This window comes from Grampus griseus, assembly GCF_964374135.1.
Source record: "Grampus griseus genome assembly, chromosome: 17".
In the NCBI taxonomy this organism is placed as follows: Eukaryota; Metazoa; Chordata; class Mammalia; order Artiodactyla; family Delphinidae; genus Grampus; species Grampus griseus.
In genome coordinates, this window is record NC_139011.1 from 69,130,926 (window position 1) to 69,157,424 (window position 26,499).

Consider the following 26,499-nt stretch of genomic DNA (forward strand, 5'->3'; position numbering starts at 1 on the left):
CGTTCCAGAAGCGCTAACAAGTTCCGAACCGGAGCTGTGCTTCCGAAATCTTTTTCCGCGGTAGCGTAGCCCTTCCGATTAATTTGTCGGCGGAAAGTAAAGCCGGCACCGCGCCCCTCCTCACCCTTCCAAGCAGCCCAGGAACACTCGGGCCCCACCACTCACCCCAGACGCCGGGAGGCAAAAGTGCCCCAGTCAAAAGGTGCCCAACTCTGAGATCGCCTGGAGCCATGTCGGACGGCCGGGCACGGCGCACAGGGGGAGCGGGAGGGCTGCGCCTCCCCGGGTTAAACTCGACCGGCGCCCCGGCCTCACCGCGCCTTCCGTCGTTTGCAGGGCGCGCAGCGCCGGAAGCCGCTATGGACAGCGGCGGTCCCGCAAGCAGCCACCTGATCGCCAGCAACGAGCCCGCGCCACCGGTAGCCGCCACCCGAGACTCGAGCCAGGGACGGACCGGACCGGGGCCAGCGGGCCCAGGCGGCGGCGCGCGCTCGGGGGGCGGGAGGCCGGCGGCAGCAAACGCGGCGCGGGAGCGCAGCCGCGTGCAGACTCTGCGGCACGCCTTTCTGGAGTTGCAGCGCACGCTGCCGTCGGTGCCGCCGGACACCAAGCTGTCCAAGCTGGACGTGCTGCTACTGGCCACCACCTACATCGCGCACCTCACTCGCAGCCTGCAGGACGACGCCGACGCACCGGCGGATCCCGGACTGGGCGCCCTGCGCGGGGATGGTTACCTACACCCTGTCAAGGTAGGCGGGCAGGGCGCACTGCGGAGCCGAGGCCGGGAGCATGGCACCTTGACCGCGGGGTCTGTCCCCGCCTGGGCAGATACCGCCCAGCTCTCACCCCTCCTTCAGCGTGAGGCGGGGAACAGATCAGGAGAGCGACCTTGGCCCGCGAAGGCACCCGTAGCGAGGTCCACACTGCACAAGGCTGCTCCTTGACGGTTTGCAGGTAGAGGGCTTAAACCCGGGCTGGCTTGGGTAGGGGAGTCTCAAGCCCCTTATAGGATGCAACCTACAGGATTCCTTTCCTAGATGAGAAGTTTCTTGTGGGTGCCTGGTGGGGTGCTTGGTTGCACGTCCTGATAATTTTTAGTGTCCGAGTTACATTTATGAGCCTTTGAGGGTTTTAAGTTTACATCATTGTTACCATTGTGGTGTTTATCAAATATTTGAAAAGTTTCAGGAATTAAACGGGGTGACGGAAGTATCTGCCCCTAACTAATCCTAGGAAACCAATGTTGAAAATTTTTTGTAAAGCTGGTAAAAACAAAAGGAGACGATTCTGCGTCCCCACACAGTAAATGTTCAGTCCGTTTTAATGAAGGTTAACGATCATGGACTAGACAACCACCAAGAATGTTAGAAAAACTATAATGAGTTTATGTGATTTTCATAATAAGTTGGCATATATGTTGTGTTCTGATTAAATATTCAAATTACATAATGTACAAAATTATCCAAGAGACTTCCTCTTGTATTTTTTCATTACATATAGGTAGAGTGGTCAGGGTTTTTGTTTAATACGGTATATATGATTATGATTCATTACCTATATTGCAGTATTTAGACTCTCATCATCCTTTTCTCCTAGATTTGTTTTCAAATCTTACATTGATCAGGTTTTCTGTTCAAAATGGATCACCTTCCCTATGTTTTCTAAAACTAAATGTTCAAATTTTTGATTCCACCATTCTGAAGCATTCTTTCTCTCTCTCTCTCTCTCTCTCACACACACACACACACACACACACACATATACAAAATTAGAACTTTGCCTTAAGTATATCAATGTTCAATAAATTATTGAATAATCATTATCAAATTGAGGGTAAAGTACATCCTCTAATATTTACTGAACTTAAAATTCTGTGGTAAGGTTTAATAAAATTTACTTTGCACATTTAATCAACATGATGATAGACTCAAACTAGTTCAAATATTAAGTATAAAAATTTGAGATATCATTTATTCATAATTATGATAGATTATTCCATTCCATTCATGTGTTGTATAACCTCAGCTGGAAAGTTATTCATTATTAATTAAGGGGTTTTGTATTACTATTGATATTAGATGCTACTAATCTGTTAATATTAGATTGATATTAGGTACATTAGATTGCTATTCAAATATATCATTAATATTAGATTTCTTTTGACTTGACATTATACTCTAAGGAAGTTTATTTTAACATTAAGTAGGCTTTAATACAAAAGACATCTGTTAAATGCCTCTTTGTGGGAGAGAGAAATCAGATGAGAAATCCAGTTGTTTTTCACCTTAGTTTCTTGCAGTGCTTTTTTGAATGAGTAATGTTAAAACCATAATTTTCATGTAACAATAAGCTTAACAAGAGTTTTTTTGCCCTGACTCCCGTACCAAATGTTTTTGTAGTCATATAACTCTTTAAAGAAAAATTAAATCTCATTTGTCCTCTGAATCAATTATTTTTATTTTAAAAGACAATTCTAGGGATAATGAAAGAAAGCCAAAGATTACCTCTTAAAAATGAAATTGATGATGGTTGAACAAGTGACTAGTCTAGTTTAAAATCATTTACTGAGTGCCTGCTTTGTGCAAAGCACTGTTAAGAGAGTGAATGCAATTAAGGGTAAGACTCGATCCCTGCCCTAAATGAGCATATAATAGAGACAAAGACAGAAATATAAATAACAGTATTATAAGAGAGAATGTAGTATGTGCCATAAGAGAGGCTATAACCATATGCAGTGGAGGTGCAGAGGAAAGAGATTTTACATACATAATTGAAACTGCCTATGACACATTATTTTACAGAGACTACCAAAATGCTTAAAAATTAAGTCTATCATTGATTAATCTAATGCCAAAGAAATAAAGATATTCTGATTATTTGTACTTTTTGGTTTACATAGTTAAAGAGTGTTCCAAAATGACTTTTTCTGCCTTACAACGTAAGGGGGTCTTTACTTTGATCAAAGATCCATTAACAAGTATTTCAAGGCCATAATTTTGAATCATCAGTTCTTATTATCAGTATTGGGGATTTAGCACTGTTAGCATTGTTGGGAATTTACATTATGAGTACCTCAAATGAAACTGGAAGGTTTAAGAGACTGGAATCCCAGGGCATAGCCTAAAACAGCAGTTTTTATCCCTTTGGGATGTGAGCAGTTCTGATCAGCACCAGTGTCTGAAAGGGCAGTGCTTCTCCAAGGGAACAGGGGTATATTTCAGATACTTACATTGAAAGAAAAGCACAGATGGCTTTATTAATTGCATTACCCCTGGAGAATCATTGTTGATAATACAGGTAAACAATAATTTCAAAAAATAAATACAAAGTTTTGTTATTTTGGAGTCATTTAACTCCAAAAACCAGGAATATATTTTTAGTCTTCAGTTTCAGGTTCAGTTCTGGTTAATTGTATGAGTTTGCTAGATTGTTCTAAGCTAATGAAACTACATAATTTTAAGTATGACTTATTAGGTAAAGTAGAGGTCAGGACTGTGTTAATCTACACAATGCTAAAACAGACCATTGAGAAGTAAAATGTAAATCAGTCACCTGGCTTTTTTGGCATGAGGCTGACATGCAACCTAACCAATACTGTATTTATATTTTTATTTCTGACTCTTAAAACTATTTATGTATCTACATTAAATTCATTTGAATAAAATCATTTGAAAATCCAGGGACACAAAGTTATTAAAAAGGGAAGTTTTATTAAGTCCATGAAAAATCAAGCAAAAATCCACATATACATTTTTAGATTTGCTTCATAAATTACTTACATACTAGCAAGGCTGTAAAAAACAGATGCCTTCACTTGTCTCCACTCTTGGTTGCATGATTTAGAGTGATTCTCAGTACAGTGGAACCCAGGTAACAGAGAGAACTAACAGGGAGCATTCAGCAGTATTTTTATTTTATTTATACTTAGATGTGTTTAATTCACATTCTCAAATTATTATCTACATTTTCAAATGTAGAATTCTCACATTACATTTGAGGTTTGAGCATGAGATTTTTATGCTCATGAAAATGTGGCAGGAATGTAAAAGATTGAAAAGCACTGGTTTATAATATGCCTAAAATTCTGCACTTGAAATTGATGACCTATGCGCTACACTATTTGCTACATGTGAATATTAGTCTGCTCAGGCTGCAATAACAAAATACCATAGACTAGGTGGATTAAACAACAGAAATTTCTCACAGTTCTGGAGGCTGGAAAGTCCAAGATCAAGGTGCTGGCCAATTCACTTCCTAGTGAGAGCTCTCTTCCTGTCTTGCAGCTGGCTGACTTAACTCTTTCTCAAAGAAGGGGAGCTCTCCCCCTTCTTAAAAGGCCACTAACCCTATCATGAGGGACCCACCCTCATGACCTCATCTAACCAAAATTACCTCCCCAAATATCATCACGTTGGGCGTTAGAGCATCAACAAATGAATTTGGGGGAACACATTCAATCCATAATACCATGACACTAGATTTTTCAGTATAATGCAGGCCTTAAATCTGATCTAACAATGCCAAATCCAAACATATAAAAAAATCCCAGGCTAGTTTCTAAAACACTTAATGTTACCAACTGGTAGCAGGGATCCCAAGAATAGGATCAACATGATATACCCAGAAAGTACAAGAATTCACATCTATGATTTAAAAAAACAAAACCTGAAATGGATTTGCAAAAATAAGTAACACAGTGTCAGTCTTATTACTGTATCAAACATAAAATACAAGTTTGTTTATAGGAAGATTATATAAGAATGGATCATTTAAATTCCAAGTAACACAGATGTTATATTTAATCTGTGTTAAAGTGTAGATTCCCAGCAGAATAATCTGAATTTAGGACTCTTAAATTCACTTATCCCATCTGGAGAAATAAAAATCACATGCCTACTTATTATTCCTGTGGCTACATTTTACATCTGGAATCCCAGTTTAGGTGACAGTAACTGTATTCGGAAGTATAAGGAAGGCTTATATTATTCCAGATAAGAACTGACTCTACCTTATACTTCTCCAAAGAGGTCCATTCTGATTTAAGTGGCCTGGAGTGTGACTTGGCCATCAGTATTTTTTAAAGCTCCCATGTGATTCTAATATGCAACTTGTGTTGAAAACCCAGAGCTCTTACGGACTTTGGATTGTTAATAATTGTACCTCTGTTTGAGCACCGTGGATCATCTGCGAGGCATTTAAGAACATTTCATGGTGCTGTGTAACCAGCAGTCTCCCCATGAATGTTTGCTGGTGAAAAGAGCCTGCTGCTCACAGCATCATTTACTCTCTGGAGAGTGTGGGACCCCACTGCTGACCTTTAAGAGTTGCACTCTTTTAGTCTAAGGACTTATCTTTGTATTAAAAAAAAAAAAAGCACTATTTCTCTGATTAGTATTCCAAGGACCTTAGAACTAAAATTATATGACCCTCCTCTCTTAAAAAAAAGAAAGTCCATCCTAAAAGTACTACCTATGTAGTATATTTTTTCATCATCACGCTTGTTTGGAAATTAATTGTATTGTTTGAGAGGCTGTCCATTTTAAAGGTAAATTTAGAAAAGACACAATCAGAATACAAATGTGATGATTACTGAAAGGTTAGAGCTGTGTGATGCCAGTACAAGCAGTCATTTAACCTGGATGTTCTAGCTATGTAACACCAAAGATTCTAATATGTGCAACTTCAAGATATTGCTTTTAGCTAGATAAAATGTTTAGATAGTCGAATTAGTCACTTTTCATTGTAGTCCTTTGACAAATGTAGATGCATAATACTTAACACATATAACTTTTTTTTTAGTATTTTTAAAAATTTTTATTTATTTTTGGCTGCATTTGGTCTTTGTTGCTGCGCGCGGGTTTTCTCTAGTTGCAGCACTCGGGGGCTACTCTTCGTTGCGGTGCGCGGGCTTCTCATTGTGGTGGCTTCTCTTATTGCGGAGCACGGGCTCTAGGCGTGCAAGCTTCAGTAGTTGTGGCACACGGGCTCAGTAGCGGTGGCTCGCGGTCTCTAGAGCAGACTCAGTAGTTGTGGCGCACGGGCTTAGTTGCTCCGTGGCATGTTGGATCTTCCTGGACCAGGGATGAACCTGTGTGCCCTGCATTCGCAGGTGGATTCTTAACCACTACACCACCAGGGAAGTCCTACATATAACTTTTAAAAATATTTTTAAAGCCAGGGATCTTGTTTTAGGCTTAATTTTGTTTTAGGTTTAGTTTAACATTAAAACATTGTGGGTAGATATATTTTCCTACATTTAAATATATTCATTCTCCATGATTTTTTGCAGTTCTGGTCCACATGCACACGTATCATTTCATATAATTATAATCAAAGTCTGGGTATGTTTTTACTTTTATTATTAGCACTAATAATTTTATTATTAGCATTATTTACTTTTATTATTAACTTTTTTTGTGTCATCACTTAGACTTCATAATTATCATCGTTACTAGCTACATGATATTGCATTTGCATTGAGGTATTTGGAATTTTTAATATTACTATTTACACTATATCTGTCACAGATACTAACTTTTGGATTCTTGTTTAAATATTCTTTTTCAGAAATGGCCCATGCGATCAAGATTGTACATTGGTGCTACTGGTCAGTTTCTGAAGCATTCTGTCTCTGGAGAAAAAATAAATCATGACAATATTCCAACAGACTCACAGCCTTAGGCTCTCCCCTGAGGGAGGCTGGTAGAAAGTGATGTCGTTGTTTTTAAATGATATGAAATAATTCTATATTTATTACATCAGACCTAACAAACATCATTTCTGAAAGTTTACATGTGAATCCATAGTTGGATGTTCAGATTTATCTAATCTAAATAAATGTGGAATGAAATAATCAGTCTGGTAAATAATGTAATAATAATGATGTAAAACACACAGCTTATCTATTCAGTGTGAGAGAGTCACTACTATATAGTGCAGGAGAAACTAATGGAAAAAAAGAAAGAGACATAGGAAAGCAAAGAATTGTGTATGTATCCAAAGAATACACACATTTTCTGTAGTATATCTGTTACAAACTGAAAGCTAACTAATATCTATGTATACAATCTTCCTGGTTTAAAAAAAATAAAAGCTGGGTTTGTAAAACACCAGTATTTCACTTTTGTGAAAACCAGTCTGTGCTTAATATTGGTCTAAGAAGCCGTTCCACTTGGAAGGTCTGAGATCATTTATTCAGTTTTAGCTGAATATGTGTGAAAAGACTGTTGAGGTAATATGACAATGCAGCAACTTCTATAACTATTTTTCCCTCTTAGAAAACTTGGAGTATTAGAAATGGTTTGCTTCCTAGGCCAGGGGTTGGCCACCTTCCTAGAGTATTATTAAATATCTTATTATGTTTCCAAATTGTGGAAGGCATTGGGAAACCCTGCAGCCCTGTGTGAACAGCAGACGGGTGTCACTGGGCAGCAGGGTTTGTCACCCTCCCCCCTGGTCACTCCATATCCACCCCACTCTCTTTGAGGTCCCGGACTAGGTAAACAGGTGCAGCTGTAGCCCTGTAGAGAGAGTGGCACATTCAGGCCTGTCAGGGGCCTCCAGCGAACCCCCGTGACCTTCACAGTCACAGCTTTGGCCAGGTCCCTTCTCCCCATGTCAGTTGCTGTTCACAGTCTACCTACTTGGCCCTTATGAAATGGGAGAAATCCTGTCTGATTTGGGAATTCTGGCGCTGATCTGCACCTTGAGGGGGTCTGAGAACACAGAGTGGCCATCCTGTGATACAGGATGCCCTGATTTGGACCTACAAGCAAGGAAAGCCCTCTGCTATGGGCCTCTCCCACTGCCCTGCACGTGAAGTGCCCAGGGAGCAGCTGTTCTGCCTGACTGAACCAGTGCTTTCAGTTTCACCAGGAGCCTGGGGGTCCTAGCTATGAAGTGGAGACATTTGTCAGGGAACACACTGAATCTCAGAACAACAGGGTGCAATAGAGACACCTGGAAAAAAAAAATCATCAGTCTCTTTTGTCATGTCTTTGCTGATTTCGATTCCCTTTATCTCCTTTTCTTGTTTTCCTCCTCACTCTTTACTAGTCCACTGTCCAGGTGTAAAGTTCATTCATTTCTCGATAACCCACAGTTTTAAAGTTGCTGGGTTTCATCCAAGATTATTAAATAGAAATGTGTATGAATGGACTTGGTTGAATTAAGATAGCAGCAGAACCACCATTTCATTTTCTCCTCCGTTTAACTCCAGCTTTTGGCAGTGAAATGAAGTAAAAGACTATCTGAAGGCAAAAACTATCATTCAGTTGATTCGAGGATGATCATGTTTTGACTCATGTCTTATAGTTAGTTTGTAATTTTTATTATTTTAATGTGAATATACTCCTTGTAATGTGACCAAAGCATGTCTCTAAAAGAAAAGCCATACAATGAAAGCTGTCTACATATTAATATGTAGCAAAAATGTTTGTATATTTAAATATTTGTGAGTATATTTACCTACTCATATACCATTGAAAGGAATAAAAAGTAAAATGAGATGGATTCAGCCATTCACTATCATAAGTTATTGGAATAAAAAGTGCTAAGAATAATCTTTTATCTAAAGGTATGAAATCAGAACTTTAAAGTTACCTGGAACTGAACTGTAAACACTAAATGTGCTAGCAAGAATTTCAGAAAAAAATGGTTTTATCGCTAATAATCTATTTGGTTATAGTTGTTAAAGCATTTAACTGGGGAAAAATTATGACTATTGTTGAATTATCAGACTTTTCTAAATCCTCCTGTTAAATCATTAGTCATTGTCTTAAACAGTATTACTTTTTATTTCTTCTTGTCCAGTTACAAATGTTTTAATGCCAAAGAACTATATTTCTGTCATAGGTTTTCATAACATTTTATTAAATTGCTAAATATGCTAACAGCTTTTGGTAGGTTGGGAAATCTGAGGTGAAATTGCATATTTTCACCCAAAGTTTCCAAGGAGCATGCTGTTTTGATTAATGGTGCATGGTCAAGATAAAGGATAAGATAAAATAAAGCACTAATTTGAAAAGTAATTTAGTCTGCTAAATTTATATCTGTCTCTATGGTCGTTTAACAAATAATGAAGGTACACTTGAAAATCTTTCTAGAAGATAGATACCTACTTGGTATTAGCTTCTTCAGCATGCTGTCCTTAGTGGAGTATATATAATAGGGCGGGGAGGGGGGTATATTTGGATCACAGTATTATCCCATAATCTGCAAGGGAAGTTCTCACTTAAATTTCTGTCAGTTCATTCACCTCTCTCAATAATAGTCACAAAAAAAACATTTACAATTCCTCTATAGTGATAATTTGGGGGAATAAGGAAATACCTTTTTAGAAGCAGAACTAGTTCCAACAGACTTTAAAATATTGTTTCTTTTCCTGGTTGTAAAAATACCTGTAGTGCAGTTTATTGTATGTCAGTTATATATCAGTAAAGCTACATTAAAAAACTCAAAAATAGAACTACCATATGACCCAGCAATCCCACTACTGGGCATATACCCTGAGAAAACCATAATGCAAAAAGTCATGTACCACAATGTTCATTGCAGCACTATTTACAATAGCCAGGATATGGAAGTGAACTAAATGTCCATCAACAGTTGAATGGATAAAGAAAATGTGGCACATATATACAATGGAATATTACTGAGCCATAAAAAGGAACGAAATTGAGTCATTTGTAGTGAGGTGGATGGACCTAGAATCTGTCAGACAGAGTGAAGTAAGTCAGAAAAAGAAAAACAAATACCGTATGCTAATGCATATATATGGGATTTTAAAAAGCAGTACTGATGAACCTAGTGGCAGGGCAGGAACAGAGACGCAGACGTAGAGACCGGACTTGAGGGCACGGGTGGAGGGGACGGGGAAGCTGGGATGAAGTTAGAGAGTGGCATGGACATGTACACACCACCAAATGTAAAATGGATGGCTAGTGGGAAGCTGCTGCATAGCACAGGGAGATCAGCTGGGTGCTTTGTGACCACCTAGAGGGGTGGGATAGGGAGGGTGGGAGGGAGACGCAAGAGGGTGGGGATATGGGGGTATATGTGTACATATGGCTGATTCATTTTGTTATACAACAGAAACTAACAACATTGTGAAGCATTTATACTCCAATAAAGATGTGAAATAAATAAATAAAAATGGAAAAAAGAAAGTATATACGTAACTGTTTTAAAAAACAAACTTGGGCTTCCCTGGTGGTGCAGTGGTCGAGGGTCCGCCTACCGATGCATGGGACACGGGTTCGTGCCCCGGTCTGGGAAGATCCCACATGCCGCGGAGCGGATGGGCCCGTGAGCCATGGCCGCTGAGCCTGAGCGTCCGGAGCCTGTGCTCCGCAACGGGAGAGGCCACAGCAGTGAGAGGCCCGCGTACCGCAAAAGAAAAAAAAAAAAAAAAAACTTAATAACAAAAAGAAATGAAGTGGAAAGTAAAAGTCCCACAGTGGAGGTGGGTGTTTGGGATAGAACAAAGGTGAGGATATCTATTTCACATGTTACTTGGTGATAAAAAAAAACACTGATTTTACATTTTGATAAGGGTTTTTTGACCCAACTACTTCAATCTGCAGAGTTACAGATATCCTAAACAGTAATTTTCTTATCTATTCATGGAGATTTTATTTAAACTTAGAAGAAGCTGTACGAAATAAATAAATAAATGCTGATTGTCCTCACTGAAATACACAGTATTTTAGTTGAAATTGCTTTTTAGGCTAAATTATTCAGTAATTTATCCTTCTTTCAAAAGACCTCATTTTATATTCACAAAAGCAACTAACCAGTTATTATCAGAGACAAATTATGCAAGCTCTAGTAAGATCTCTTTTTTGGTTTGGTTTGTTTGTTCGTTTAAGGGGGAGGGGGAGAGGTATAGAGTTAATTCTATATATATTTTCCAGCAGTATTTAATCTTCTTCTTTAGTCCTCGGTGTGTCAATAGTGCCATTCTGAGGAAATAATCCAATACAGACAAAACATCTCCACCGTGGCCAACATAATTCCCTTAGAAATCAACACATGAACTGTATTTGGCATCTTTTAAGACAAATTGCTTCCTGGCTTTATATAAAATTGTATTCTTAGCTGGCAGGGAGAAGAAATGATAAGTCAAACAGATTGCTTCTGATCCAAATTCATGTATTAGATACCTTATTTTGAGAGAGGGGTTTAATCTAAATGCTCTTTCCCAACTCTGTATAGCTCATTGCAAATTATATCAATCATGTAATTTATTTGAAAACCTATGAACTTCAACTCTTCCAGCATTGGCAGATTCTGTCTTAATCTGATGACAAACTCTTTTTTTAAAAAAAAATCATTGATGCATGATGTGATATCTACAGTTTCCCAGATGACTTACCACTAGTAGTGTACTATTGCTGTCTTTCTCCATGGTACACACTTTTGATTTTTTAGTTTTGTTTTTCTTGTTATTGTAACCAAAAATATACAAAAGCTAAGATTCCAAATGTTTGAAAGGAGCACTAGGGGAATAGTATAAAATTGTATATCTCAAAGAAAATTAATATGTACTTTTATTTTGTTACATACTGGTGGCTCGTGGTCTTATACATGACTGTTTCACTGAAAAAAATAAATGCCCCTTAAATCCTATAGATTTGCTTCCTATAAACTTTGAGTACAGCACAGATGGTACTGCAGCACAGTTGGGAATGAGGGACATTAAATATTCTTGCCCGACTGCATAAACCCGGGAAAGGCTTCCCTTCCTATGTTTACACAAGTCTTAGTTTCAACTCATAAGAGAAACCAGCTCAGTGAAATATACCTCAATCACTCAAACTCTTTCATTATAAATTATACCATAGCATTTAGCTGTCAGAAGCTTTTAAATTATAAACTGAAGAATAATCTTAACTATTAGGCTTAAAGATTATGTCAATAGTCATTTCCTGTGCACATGAATGTTCCTGAAGAAACACGCATTCCTGCCCTCTCAGGACCAAGAACTATGTCCATGGGGAGGTCTGGGGATGGGCTTAAATCACTTGTCTCTGTTTTTATGGCCATTGAAAACTGGGGGCCATTTAAAACAATGTGAGGTCTAAATAAGAACTGATTTTAAACCTTATTTTCAAATAAGTTCTGAAATCACTCAATTAAAAAACTTTAAATGTGTGCTGTTATAAGGCATCTTAATACTTTACATAGATGGGTATATCATGTGGGTCAAATTTTTAAAATTAAGTTATATAATTTTTAAAGGCCCATGCAAGACTGTCTCTATTCTGTGTGTAGCACATCTGCACCTCCTGCTGACTGTAAGCCCCTAGACCAGAGTCTTCTTGAAATGTGGGCAATAAACAAGAGAAAAAAAGTGGGGTGCAATGGCAGAGACAGGAGAGTCAAGGGACGGAAGAAAGGTAGGAAGCAGGAAGCTATTTCCATATCCTCCTTTCAGAAAGAGGAGGCCTGTTCCACCCGTGTCCCATCAGGCTACAAGTGTGATGTCTGGGACATACAGGAGAGGCTGCCTTGGAAAAGAGACCTGACTTCAGGCCAAGCCCAATCACTCACTGTAATAAGCACTAGTGTTTGCCCTCAATAAACTTCCCTTGCCTTATCTCTTTCTTCCCCTAGGCTCACAAAGTTGATGTGAAACAATAGCTAAGAAAATACATGTCAGCAGCTCAAAGCAAGACAGGTTTGTCTTCTCTGGCTGGGTAGATGTTAGAAGAAGGTTAAAGATGGCAAGGTGAAACGTGACACAAAAACACAAGAAGCCATAAAGGAAAAGCTGGGTAATTTTGACTATAATAAAATAAATTCATAAAACAAAAGAAAAAAACATAAACAAGGTGAAAAGACAAAAACAAACAAACAATAAAAAAACCTAGAGAAAAAAGTCACAACAGATGATAGTCACAGTAGTAATTTCCTTTATATAAAAGCAGCTCTCAGAATTTAAAAAGACCAGCAACTCAGTAGAAAATTCCACAAATGATATGAGTAAGTGGTTCATAAAAAGAAATCAAACAGCTAATATCTTTATGAAAAGACACACAACTCACCTATGATAAGAAATATAAATTTAAAAAGCAATGAAATAACATATTTCACCTATCAGAATGATACAAACTGTCCAGTTATAAATAAGTCCTGGGGATGTAATAGAAAGCATGGTAAATATAGTTAACAAGACTGCATTGTGTATTTGAAAGTTGCTAAGAGAGTAGATCTTAAAAGTTCTCATCGCAAGAAACAATATATAACTATGTGAGGTGATGGATGTTAACTAGTAGGAATCATCTTGATATACATCAAATCATTATGTTGTACCCCTTAAACTTATACAGTGTTATATGCCAATTATATCTCAATAAAACTGGGGGGTAAATGGGTAAGTGATGATGACTAATTTTTCTGGCATACTAGAGTTAACTTGTTTTAGCCATAATGCTTGAGCATGTATGTTTTTAATGAAAATTAATCTTCGTAATTTTTATCCTCCTGCCTTTTTTTCCCCTTTAATATTAAATGGAGAAATGTGAAATAAAAGAATGACACAAAGGTAAAATACCCATTTTTGGTGAGGGTGGGGAAATGAGGATTATAGCACTGTTGGAGTATACGAGCTTTTTAAATACAATTTTGCAGTATCTCTCAATATTTTATGTGTACACGTTCTGACTTAGCAATTCCACATTGAAGAATTTCACTAATAATATACGTACATTCACAAAAGTCTGTGAGAATAATTATTGCAGGTATTCATCACCTTTCACCCACACTCTGTAAACGCAGAAGTTTTCCCTGCCTTCTGTATTGTCTGCACCCAAGTAACCTATCAAAAATGCAAACCTGAAGATGTAATGTATTTACTTGTGCAAAACCATTCAGTGGTTCCCCATCATGTAAGAGCAGGTTTAAACCCTTAACTTGGCTTATGAAACCCCTACCTATATCACTGCTCACTGTTCTCCACCACTGCCTATTTTATACTTTAAGTTGTAGTAAACACACACACACACACACACACACACACACACACACACACACACAGAGCTATTTCATGCTTCAGTGCTTTTGTTCATCAATCATCAGTTGGTCGACAAATATTTTCTTAATACTATGGCAGGCATTGTTCATTGCTTACTACATCAGTTAGGAATTGCATTCAGCTGCTAACAAGAAAGACCGAACCATACTGGCTTAAATAAATTAGGACTTTATTCTCTTATGTTAAAAAAATCCACAAGTAGGCAGTCCAGGGCTGGTAAGATGGCTTCGTAAAGATATCAGGGGCCAAGGCTTCTACTTATTTCTCTTTTGCCAGAAGTGGGTCACAAGGTCACCCTCAGTTATAAGGAAGGAATATCAGTCTGTGTTTGGTGGCGGTATCTGCTCTAGCTAGTTTAAAAGGAAAGGGGTGTCTTATAAGGTATTAGTGACTTTCAGAATCATTGGGATGAAACAAACTCGGGCTGGATTTACAGGAACAATTTCCTAAGTCATTCCATGCAACTGGGCTGCCAAAGCAGTTAATCTTCTGCCGTGACCTGGACCCTGCCAGCCCAGTGGAAGCTGCCCCTGCAGTGACTGACTCCAGAAACATGCGGCCTTTGCTGCATAAATACCAGCACAACGGATGCCTTGCAGCCTGCTTTTCTCCTCTCATAACTCAAGTTAGAATTCAGGTTTTGCACAGATGCATTTGATTGGCAGGACCTAATTCACATCCATAATCCAAGCTGCAAAAGAGTTTTGGAATACTATATAATACTTAGCTTTTCAACCTCTGAAGTACAGAAACATAGATAAAAGGAGGCTGGAGTAAGTACTGAGTGAGCCAGTTCTCAGCATCTACCACAGGAGATGGCAAACAGATTGAAATAATAGGCTGAGCCCAAGGACTGGGCACATAACACAAACAAAATCAGGGTTCCATTATCAGGGAAGAAGGCTGACAATGGCTACGGGATGGCAATAAGGGTAACTGACACAGTCTTAAGAAATCAAGGAAGGCTTCCTGAGAAGGCAAAGAGGGACAAGAAGAGCAGTCTAGGCAAAGGAAAAACCAGGTGAGAAGAACATGCTGCTTTGAAAGAAAGTGCCTGGGGAAGAAGGATGGATACTTCACATATATTATCTCATTTAATCCTCACAACAATCCTAGGAATAAGTTATATTATTCCCAATTTTCAAATCAAGGAGGACCTTGAAAGGTACATTAAGGATCTGGATTTAAGGGTAGCCAGAAATCTTGCATAGAAATGCAGAGGTATTGGGTACCAAGGAGCTATTCCTAAGCAGAGAGAAGAGTACAGAGTTCCAAACAACATAAAACACCATAACTAAAAAATAAAACCAAACTGAGAAAAGTTATTTGCAATGCATGTAACTGTTAATTGACAAAAGATTAGTATCTAGAATATAGAAAGAAATCCCATAAATCAATGTTTTAAATTAGATACTTCAATAAAAAATCGGGCAAAGCTCTGAAGGCTATGATTTACAGAAGAGAAAACCCAAATGATTAAAAATGTGAAAAAAAATTTAAGAGAAAAGCAAAACATTCATAAAGTTATCTTTTCAACCTTATAGCAAATGCAAATTAAAATAACAGTAAATACTATTTGATATTTATCATATTGACAAAAATGTTAAATTCTGAAAAGAGCAAGTTTTGACAAGGAAGTAGAGCAACTACTTGGAAAGCAATTGACAATATTATGTATGAAGATGCATGTATCCTTCAACCCAGAAATTCAGCTTCTAGGGACAACGGTGTGCTGGGAAAGCTAACTTAATTATTCAAGCATTCAGCTATCTTGTGAATCAGTTGTTAGTAGCTTGAAATCGCCAAAATGTATTAATAGCGTGGATATCTGCAAATGCTACAAATCAGGGTTTTGTTTTAGGGGGGTTGGGGTTTTGTTTGTTTGTTGTTTTTTTTTGGAGATCCTGTTTACCAAAATACCACCGGGCATAGAGAAATTCATGCATAAATACAAGGAGACATCATAGAAAAAACATTCAGAATCTACGCTGTATTTAAGTTTAACGGGGTGTTAATTTCAGGACATAATTTGTATTAGATCATCACTGAGGTAAAATAACATCATACTTTAACCTTAGTTTGAATTTTTCAATTACTTCCACATTCTCAACTCTCTATGTAATCATTCTTAAATAATTTTTTTTGAACAGTAATAAAAGTGTATTATTTCACATAACAAGAAGCTGGAGTGGCTCCCTGGCTGCTTAACTTGGTGACTATTCGATGTCTTTAAGTTGCTTGGTTCCTTTCCTTCCCACTTTGCCATCAACAGAAGCTCCCCTCATTTAACAAGAGGGCTGCAGCGATGCCAGGAATTCTTTCACCGTTGATCGATGATGATCATATCTAGGGGAAGAAGAGCTGTTTCTTCCCACATGTGCCTTTTCATCAAAGAAGAAAACTCACTGAAGTTCCCTAGCAGACTTCCCCTCAGGTCCCTTTGGTCAGCTTGAATAATTTTAATGACATTCCATTACATTCAGAATTTGTCATAGGATTTAAGTAGTTGTTTGCAAGGCTTACTTGTAACATAAAAGTTAAATTTTTAAACAGAAAAGGAAAACCCTAGGGTCTCACATTGACAATTAAAGCCACTCATTATTTTAGATCCGGGCAGAAATCATAAGTAATTTGGGTAATTTTCACCGAAATTATCTCGGTAAAGTTCATGTACTTCAAGTGTTTAAGAATCAACTTTCATTCAGATCAGTGCCCTATATTCTGACAACTTAATGTATTTTTCACAGATTTAGAACTTTAACCTTGACGAGAGGTATAAATGCTATGATTATCTTAATGTCAATATTATGTTTAAAAATAATCTTGCCTGAGGTAGAAGGATCATATATATGAAAGTCATGCATTTATGACTAGGGTCATTTACATTTCTCTTGCTTAACTCTATTTTGACATGCTTACCATTGAGCAAGGGAAAGCACAAGCATATGGTTATTATAGCCAACTTCCTTCCAGTTCCAACCTCATTTTTTGCTGCAAACATCTAGGGGAACCAGGAGGTTCTCCAAGTCATTCACTAATATGAAAAAGACTGAAGGCCAAATGTATTAATTTACTAATGAGATTTACATGTGTAAGTGCAGACTATAGATTCTGACAGGTTATAAGGGAATAATATCCTATATGCCCTGAATCCACACGTATGTCTATCTAAGAAATGGAAACTTTCTAAGATAATCCAAGTTATACTATCAAAAAATAGCTATTTTTTTAAAAGTTACTTTTGATAGGGACTTTCCTGGCAGTCCAGTGGTTAAGATTCTGTGCTTCCACTGCAGGCGGCACGGGTTCAATCCCTGGTCAGGGAACTAAGATCCTGCATGCTGCATGGCGTGGCCAAAAAAAAAAAGTTACTTTTGATAAACCACTATATCATATTTAAACCATGACACTTTTCTCTTGAAGTGGTTTTAGTTGTATTTGCAACTGGCAGCGTTAACTCACTTCAGCAACTTGGAGACCAGCAACCCCCAAGGATGTGCTCCTTGCTGGAGAATACCAAACACTTGTTATGATACCAGTCAGGGAATGATGGCTGAAGGGGCAAATCTTAGAAATGGTATATTTTTGCAGTCAGAAAAGAAAATGCACTACTTTAATAATTTTTCAACTTGATTTAATTTAATTATAAAATTGCATACACGTAAAAATCCAAACAGTAGAGAATGGTATACAATAAAAAATTAAAATATCACTTTCCCCACAAGTCCCAAGTTTCACTCCCTAGAGGCATGCACTGTAAAGTTTCGTCTGTTACCTCTCAAAAATATTTTATGTATAGTCATATAAATGCATGTTCTTTTTATTTAACCAAAAATGGGATTTTACTAAATACCTTCTGCATCTAGCTTTTAAAATTTAATATATCTTGAAAAAATTTCCAAATCAGCACATATTCATTTATTTATGCATTCAAGGGATATTTATTAAGTATTAGGTACTAGGAATAAAAAGGTAAGCAAAACAGATTAAGGTCTTTCCTCTCACAGAGGGCAGACCCCTTTGCTGCCAGTGAGGGCAGCAAAAGTATATGTTTTTTTTTAGAGTATCATTACAGATTATGAAGGAAACAAAAAGGGGGATGTTTTATAGTAGACCCACTTTAGATAGGTGGGGCAAGTGTGGCCTCACTGGGAAACTGACATAGAAGCTGAGATCAAAGAAAATAATTAGTCACTCAAAAAGCTGGGACAAGAGAATTCTAGGCAGGAGCAAAGGCCTTGAGATGTGAAAATTGTTCGGCATGTTCCAAAAACTAAGCGTAGGCCAAGGTGACTGGTGTGTAACAAGAGAGGGGAAGCAAGAGATGTGGTAAACCATGTGAAAGGTGTGGATCTTTTTTCTCTTTTTAAAATATTTTGTATTTAATTTTATTGTGGTAAAGTATACATAACATAAATTTATCATTTTAACAATTTTTAAGTGTACAATACAGTGGCATTAAGTATATTCACAATTCAGTCACAAACCATCACCACTATACATTTCCAGAACTTTTTCATCATTCCAAACAGAAATTCTGTACCCATTAAACAGCAACTCCCATCCACTCTTCACCCCAGCCTCTGGTAACTCCTGTTTCACTTTCAATCTCTTTGAATTTGCCTATTGTAAGTACCTCATATAAGTGTAATCATACAATATTTGTCTTTTTTTGTCTGGCTTACTTCACTTAGCATAATGTCTTCAAGGTTCATCCATCTTATAGCATATATCAGAGTTTCCTTCCTTTTTAAGGCTGAATAATACTCCATTATATGTATGTACCAAATTTTGTTTATCCATTCATCCACTGATGGCATTTGGGTTGTTTCTACCTTTCGGCAATTGTGAATAACGCTGCTATGAACACTGTTGTACAAGTATTTGAGTCTCTGCTTTCTATTTTTTAGGTCTATACCCTGAAGTGGAATTGCTGGATCACAGGGTAATTTTATGTTTAACATTTAGAGGAACCACCATTCTGTTTTCCACAGTGGTTGCACCACTTTACATTCTCACCAGCAATGGTGCGTGGGTTCCAATTTCTCCACGTCCTTGCTAATACTTGTTATTTTGCTATTGTTTTTCAAATAATAGTCATCCTAATGGGTGTGAAGTGGTATCGCACTTTTTGAGATTAGTTTTGATTTACATTTTCTTAATGGTTAGTTACATGGAGCATCCGTTTCATGTGCTTATTGGCCATTGGTATATCTTCTTTGGAGAAATGTCTATTCATGTCGTTTGTCCATTTTTGAGCTGGGTTAAATTTGTTGTTGTTGTTGAGTTGTAGGAGTTCTTCATATATTCTGGATATTAATCCCTTATCAGATATATGCTTTGCAAATATTTTTTTCCATTCTGTGAATTGTCTTTGACAATCTCTTGATAGTGTCTTTTGATGCACAAAAATTTTTAATCTTGGTGAAGTCCAATTTATGTTTTTCTTTTGTGGCCTGTGCTTTTGTGTCATTTCCAAGAAATTATTGACAAATCAGTAATAGTGGCTGCCACACCTGCCCACCCAGCAAAGGCCTGGTGAAGGTGGCTGCCCATGTTGAAATTAGGTAGTGGAAGTAATATCCTTCCAGGAGTCTATGATGGCAGGCTGAGGCCCAAGTCACTACTTAACGGAAGAAACAGTGCCCACTTGGGGCCCCAAACAAAGAATTTTCCCCCCATTCTTGGCCTTCTTGGATATGACATCCTACCTTCACTCCATCCCTTGTGTATTAAGTAAACATTGGCCATGTCCTGCTTGGCTGGCATGATGGTAAGGCCCATCTGCTTTTCTTTGAGGTCTGGTTCACTCACAACTTGATCACCTAATCACATATGTTCTTCCTTTCTAAACTTCCATAATTATTTTTCTAAAATGAAAACTCTAATCATGTGCTTTTAATAATTTTTTAAGGCTAAAACTTACACCATGACCCATCATATGCTTCACAATTAGGCCCTGCACACTGTGTCACACTCCAGCCCCATGAAGGGGTTCAGAGGAAAGTTCAGTGCTAATGATATTGGCGGTCTTTTTCAAACAAAGAATTTTAAGCCCCTGTAAATGTTAGCAACCCGGGCTCTTGGACTCTTTAATCAATAGATATTGATAAGGGTCCAAATGAGAATTTCAGGCAAGGCTTTATTGGGGCTTGTGCTGCAGCACAAGGGAGCAAAAGAAGTACAGGTGTCCCTGTTCGCTCCCAGAGAGGAGCTGCTTGGGAGCTTAAATGGGATAACAACCAGGGCGGGTCTGTGGGTTGGTCAGGAGGCATGGCTTAGGTGGTCTGCCCACCCCCTTGGTGGTGCCCTGTGCAGGGATCATGCTTTTTGCTCCCAGCACCTCAGAAGTGGCAGTTGGTTTGTGGCCAATTTGTATCTTATTACTCATAATTGCCCCAACTGCACACGTATGCAGTTATTTTTAGTCCCTTATAGTTTCTTTCAGGTGCAGGCACTGGGTTAAAGGGTCCCAGGTCCCAGCCTATCACATAAAGATGAATTCTTTGATAAAGTGAGTATAATCACAATTTGTTTTGCTAGGTTTAGATTTTCACACCATGTTTCTTTGAGGCAAATATATTCTGCCCTGGATTTTGTATCAATTTCTTGGATTTTGTTAACCAAGAATTCCAAGAACAGAAACCTGGTTGAAATAAAGAGGTGTTTATTTGGGGTGTGTTAGGACTGCAGCCCGGGAGATACAGCTCCAGGGAGCACTTGAACTGTGTTCTGCCATACTACAAAATGGGGGAAGCTCATAAAGGCAGAAAACCATAAGATTACATAAATTGTTTGTCAAGAATTAGGATTGGAGCTGGCAAGAAGTAAGGGTGCTTGCTAAACATGGATTGTTTGGGCATTGAAATGACTACATAGCTGCCATAGGTAGCGGGTAACCTTTGAGACTACAAGGTTGCAGCTAGCAGCTGCTAGCACATACTGTTTTAAAAACAGCTGGTGGTGTCCTGAGTTTGACACAGTGCAGAAAATTGAAGTTCTCAGTGATGCAGGAACATGTCTGAAACCACACCCAACACTGTCCACCCAGCTCAATTTTGAATGCCTGAAACCATAGTTACTCCATTTTGATTTTTAAATGACTTAAAATATGTCAACAACTTCCAGTTTATACAGGAGGGATGATGTGTCTTTTACGGATTCAACTGTTTAATTATATGCTTTCATATGTATTCTTTCTGGAAACAAGATCATCAGCCTGTCTCTCCTCTAGCACTAAGCCTAATGCTATGCAGCCAGGACTCAAGATACAGTGATTGCGAGAAACAAGCGTAATAAAACACAAAATCAACAGCAAATTATAACATGTTCATAAAAACAAGGCAAGTGACTGATTTATGAATGCTTTTTCTTAACGCTCTACTATTACTATCAATCAAATTAGTAACAATATCTATTGTTATAATATAGAAGAAATGTAACAGCTCCTTTTTTTTCTGGTAACTAGTTCTTCTGTGTGTGTTAAGGGGTCGATTCCAGATGCCCTTACTCTAAATTGGGATGTCCAATACCACCACTTTTTAAAGTACTGAACTACCCAAGAAAGTAGAAGACCAAGCAAATATAACTAGGAATGGGAGACCCTTTCTTTTTAGAGCATTTTCTGCTTGCTTGGATCCATTACAAACTAGTAGACTAATCACTTACATACTCAAGGGGAGAGCTCACAGCGAGGTCCTCAGGAGCCCCGAAAGCCTCTATGGAAATTCACAAAGCGCCTCCTCTGCGGGCCACGTAAACTTGAGGCGCTGCCGGAGTGCTCCGGATGCGGGGGCGGGGCCAGAGCAGGAAGGGGCGGGGCCAGAGCCGGAGCGCCGAGCGCCACTCCCGGCAGCGGTGCTTTCTTTTCCGCCGGGCCGCGGGAGAAGGAAGGCGCCTCGGGAACCGTCGGCCTAGCGGGTGGGGCGGCAGCGCCTGCGGGCCTGTCGCCGGGCTCTTTGAGGGGGTGGGGGGGAGTACCAGTCTGACAAGTACCAGTCCCTGCGGTGTTAGATCCTCGTCTTTTTTTCTGCCTGGAACCTGGCTCCGAGCCAGAGCGCGTGGGTCCGCCTCGGGCCTCTCCGCTCTGTGGGTCCCGCGCCCGGGGCCTCCATCCCGGTGCCCTCCGTCCACAGCCGGGCACAGCGGAGCGGTCGGCGCAGCCTCAGCCGCAAGGTCTTGTCAGGAGGCCCCTTCCTCTCCGCCTCCCCAGTTGACGCAGCCTCGAGCTTTCCTCCGCGCCTTCTGCTCAGTCGCATTTTGTGAGTAGCCGTTACCTGTCTTAGCTGACCCTTCTCCTTAGTAAGCGCCGATTAAGACTGTTCTCAGCTCAAACTAAGTAAGGGCCTTCTGCGATTCACTTGGTTCTGAGGCGGCTGGAAGGCGCGGCGGGTGGCTTGGCCGGAGCCCTTTTGTATCCCTAGTAAAGCTTTGTGTGCGACCTAGATGGTTTCAGGGTCCCTTAAATGGGCGCTCATTTATCCTTACTAAGGAAACGTTCTATAGCGGGGGAAGGGATCTTAGGCCTCAAGACAACCTTGACATGACTTTGTGATTGGTTTTTAAATTTATTAACAGAGCACAGTTTACCTACTAACAATGAGTTCTCGACGCAGTGGAGCATTGTCGGCATTTGTTCCCGGATCTTCCTTTGTGAATATGCTCTGGAGACGTGGCATTGAAGTTGGAGAAGAATCCGTACAGTGTAGGAGGCCCTGAGGCTGTAAATGCCGGCTATACCCTTAGATGCTTCGGGTCACAGAGATGTGTATTTCCCGATACGATACAGAAGAAACCGGTCAAGAGCTGGGAGACTGGGAGAACTTTTGCCTCTTCAAAAGCAAAGGTATAAGTGAACCTCGTCCATGGGACTTGGTATCGTCATACGTTTGTTTGTTTTTTTCCTCCCCCCAATTTGAAATACAGGTTGTTTCATCTAAAACAATTCAACGGTTAACTGTCAAGGCAAATGTGATGGCTGGTAGTTTATATTTGGTATCAGAGTCATCGTTTTTGAGGCCTAAGCGGCTTGAATACTATTTTCATTGCTAAAATTTTACAAAATAAATATTTGATTAAAGTTTTGATAATGTATGTAAGTCCTTAAGCATAATAAATATACAAAAGCCCACTGATCCATTTAATAACTGGGATATTATCAATACCATAACATCTGTTTGCTTCCCTATCCCAGCCCTTCCTTCCTTCCTTCCTATCCCATGCCTTCCATCCTGAAGTGCCCATCATCTGGGATTTTGTGCCCAGACTCAGTTTTTTGAGGGGAGTAGGGTGGATAGAAGTTTTATTACACATACATATCCCTAAACATTCTTTGTTTGTTTTAGGCCTTAAACAAATAGGACTTTCATGTATCAATAGTTGTCAGAAGTGCCATGAATCATATATTAAACTGAAGTTTTCCAAGTTGGAATTATTCATAAACAATAGTATGCGTCCCTAATATTATGTGAGAGATTTCAGCATTTCAAGACTTGAAAATGATAAATTGTCTTGCAAGGCCCAACATTTGATATGTCTTCATAAATCATTTCCAATAGCTGTCCAGTTCAATGATTTATCCTCCTGGGGTTCTGTAGGACATGATCTGTGGCCCTGGCCATGCCCTTTGCAGTACATAAATATGCTTCCAGGCAACTTGGGACTTAATTCTACAGGACTGTGTCCAGTAATGATGTCAACATAATGTATCTCTGCTCTGAAACTATATTAGATATGCCATAATAATGCTCTTAGTTAGAGGTCTGCACACTTGTTTTTATATATCTAACCTTTAACCTGGCTCATCTCATTCTTGTCAAGCTCTGAGGCAGAAAAGCAATGGTTGGGTACTCATTAGGACCATCATGTCTTAAAATCTGTACTGCCACAGTAAAAGAGCATCATAAATATATCCATCATTTTTGCCCATGCTAATGAATCCATTTCCAGCTTGGAAAGATCATTTATGGAATTATTAGGGCCTAACCGGTCAAAAGGACTAACACATCCTCAAGTCATTATAGATGTTTAAAATTGGGGACTTACCAGTTTGACTACCAAAAAAAGTATAATTAAGCAGCAAGCACATTCTTTTGTTCCTTCAGAGGTGTGTTAAACAACAGATAGAAAATGACTCCACTATATAGGTCTTAATGTTAGTAGTTTTTATTATAAATTTGATTGGGAGTCAGGAAGATTGCAAGTTTTTTTTGTTTTTTTTTTTAATGGCTCCTGATAAGAACGGGGAAAAAAATCCTACTGGACCGTACTACATATAAGATGCCAGACAAACAGATACAAATACAAATGAGAATTCACAATGAAATATATTTAATTTCTAGGTACAACAGAGCCTATGAGTTGAAGATGAATGAACGTCGTTGTGATAAATGTTTTCCGAAAACTTGTCATAGAGGATGGCTGTGAAAAAACCACCAGGAGGACAGCTGTGCTCGTAACAGGGTACCAAAAGTTTAATGTAAATTGTGTGCTTTTTTATGTGTTTGTGGTATTGTTCCTGAAGCACAGTACCAAAAATGTTTAATAACTGGCACAATGATGACTTACTTTTTGCCGTTTACCCAGCTGAGGGTATCTTTGAAGACATAATTTAAGACTGAGATGCCAATAATATATATTATGTGAATTACTCAAATATAATGCAGTTTTTTATTAAAATGGATGAAATGTTCTTTTCAGCATGTAAGTACCTGCAGATGAACGTTCAAGTCCTTAGCAGTGGTGTTTAAAAATTCTTCATTGCCTCAAGTAAGTAAGTAAGATTTATCAAGCAACCGCATCTAGAGATAATTTGAAAGTACCTGATAAATTCCAAAGGGCTGAGGCCATTTCCTGTTAAAGGTGCCTTTGTGTGTCAGGTTTTGATTTTCTTCGAGATTTGATTATGGATTGATTTTCACTGTTGGTTTCTGATTTTTTTCCAGAGGTGTGGCATACAACATTTTGGAATGGAAAATGAAGAATTGGTCAAGAAGACATGAATTAAAGCAAATGATGAAAATTAATATTTTATTTAACATTGATCATCTCACAATAAATTATGTAGAAAAATATAAGTTCAAATGATTTTAATTGCTGGGCAATAAAGTCTCTTCTTTAAAATATATCAGGTCTTTAAACAGCTTCATTTTCTCTTTTTTTTTAGATTTTTTTATAAGTTTATTTTATTTTAAAAATTTATTTATTTATTTTTGGCTGCGTTGGGTCTTTGTTGCTGTGCGTGGGCTTTCTCTTGTAGCGGTGAGCAGGGGCTACTTTTGTTGCGGTGTGCAGCCTTCTCATTGTGGTGGCTTCTCTCGTTGCGGAGCACAGGCTCTAGGTGTGCGGGCTCTAGAGCACAGGCTTAGTTGTGGCGCACGGGCTTAGTTGCTCTGCAGCATGTGGGATCGTCCCGGACCAGGGCTCAAACCCGTGTCCCCTGCATTGGCAGGCGGATTCTTAACCACTGCGCCACCAGAGAAGCCCCTAAACAGCTTCATTTTCATAGTTAGTAGTCAGACTTGTTTTTAACATACTTTAGGGATAGTATATTCTTGTCAGTAACTAGCTTCTCTGTGGATAGTGATTCTCTTTGAAGTGTCAGGTGGTGGGCAGCTGGGGAGACTTTTTAGTACATCCAGTTCTCATACCCTTTCTTGCTTTACTGGGTTTCTGGAGAGGTGCTAATCACTGCGTACTAAATAACTATGAAGGCCTCCCCTTTAGAACCTGCTGTTGTTCCTGAAAAACAAGCATTAGTTGACCCTTGACCCTTAGGGGCGCCAACACTCCCTAAAGTCAAAAATCCAAGTATAGCTTTATAGTCCACCCATTGTATCCAAGGTTCCACATCCTCTGATTCAGTCAGCTGCAGATTGTATAGTGTAGTATGTATGTATTGATAAAAAGAAAATCCACCCTTTATGTGGCCCCATGCAGTTCAAAGCTGTGTTCAAGGGTTAACTAGTTGAAATTTTCTCAAATTACCCATTATAAGTAAAGGTTTCACCTATGACCTACAGATTTTTTAATTTTAATTTTATTGTTTGTTTGCTTTTACATTTGTGAAGAAAAAAGGATTTGGGAATTAATTTAGGACAAATTAGGATTTGTCCTAATCCTAGTACTAGTAATAATCTAGATTAAGGCAAATAATGACTGGACAGTCCAATCTGTCCAGGGCATGCAAATTTACAAGAATTCAAAAACAACTGAAATCCTACCCAGGTGAAGATTTAAATTTAGCTAAATCTTGCTTTTCCCCTGTTGAGTCCCACAGTACATAAATTCCTTGCTTTTATCAAGGTTATAATTTCAATATGGTAAGTCAAACAGTATGAATTGTACAGCAATATCACTTCCCATCAAAGGCAACATTTTTTTTTGAAAAGCACTTATATAATGAATCTCCCACCATGTTGCTTCAAGCTACCAGGAAACAAGCCCCACCAACACCCTTAATCTTC

The 26,499-nt window shown here is 38.7% G+C and overlaps 1 protein-coding gene and 1 long non-coding RNA gene across 2 annotated transcripts; both read left to right on the top strand.

Moving 5' to 3' along the window:
• Positions 1-359: 359 nt before the first annotated feature.
• On the top strand, positions 360-6,681 carry TCF24 (transcription factor 24; the record flags this gene model as incomplete). Its single annotated transcript, XM_082674467.1, has 2 exons — positions 360-749; positions 6,568-6,681. 2 exons carry the CDS (start codon positions 360-362, stop codon positions 6,679-6,681), a joined length of 504 nt encoding a protein of 167 aa, XP_082530593.1.
• Positions 6,682-21,916: 15,235 nt separating this feature from the next.
• LOC309835486 lies at positions 21,917-25,158 on the top strand. Its single transcript, XR_014298003.1, has 5 exons — positions 21,917-22,296; positions 22,613-22,880; positions 24,376-24,496; positions 24,734-24,802; positions 24,979-25,158. It is a non-coding gene; the product is annotated as an uncharacterized lncRNA (long non-coding RNA).
• Positions 25,159-26,499: the final 1,341 nt, after the last annotated feature.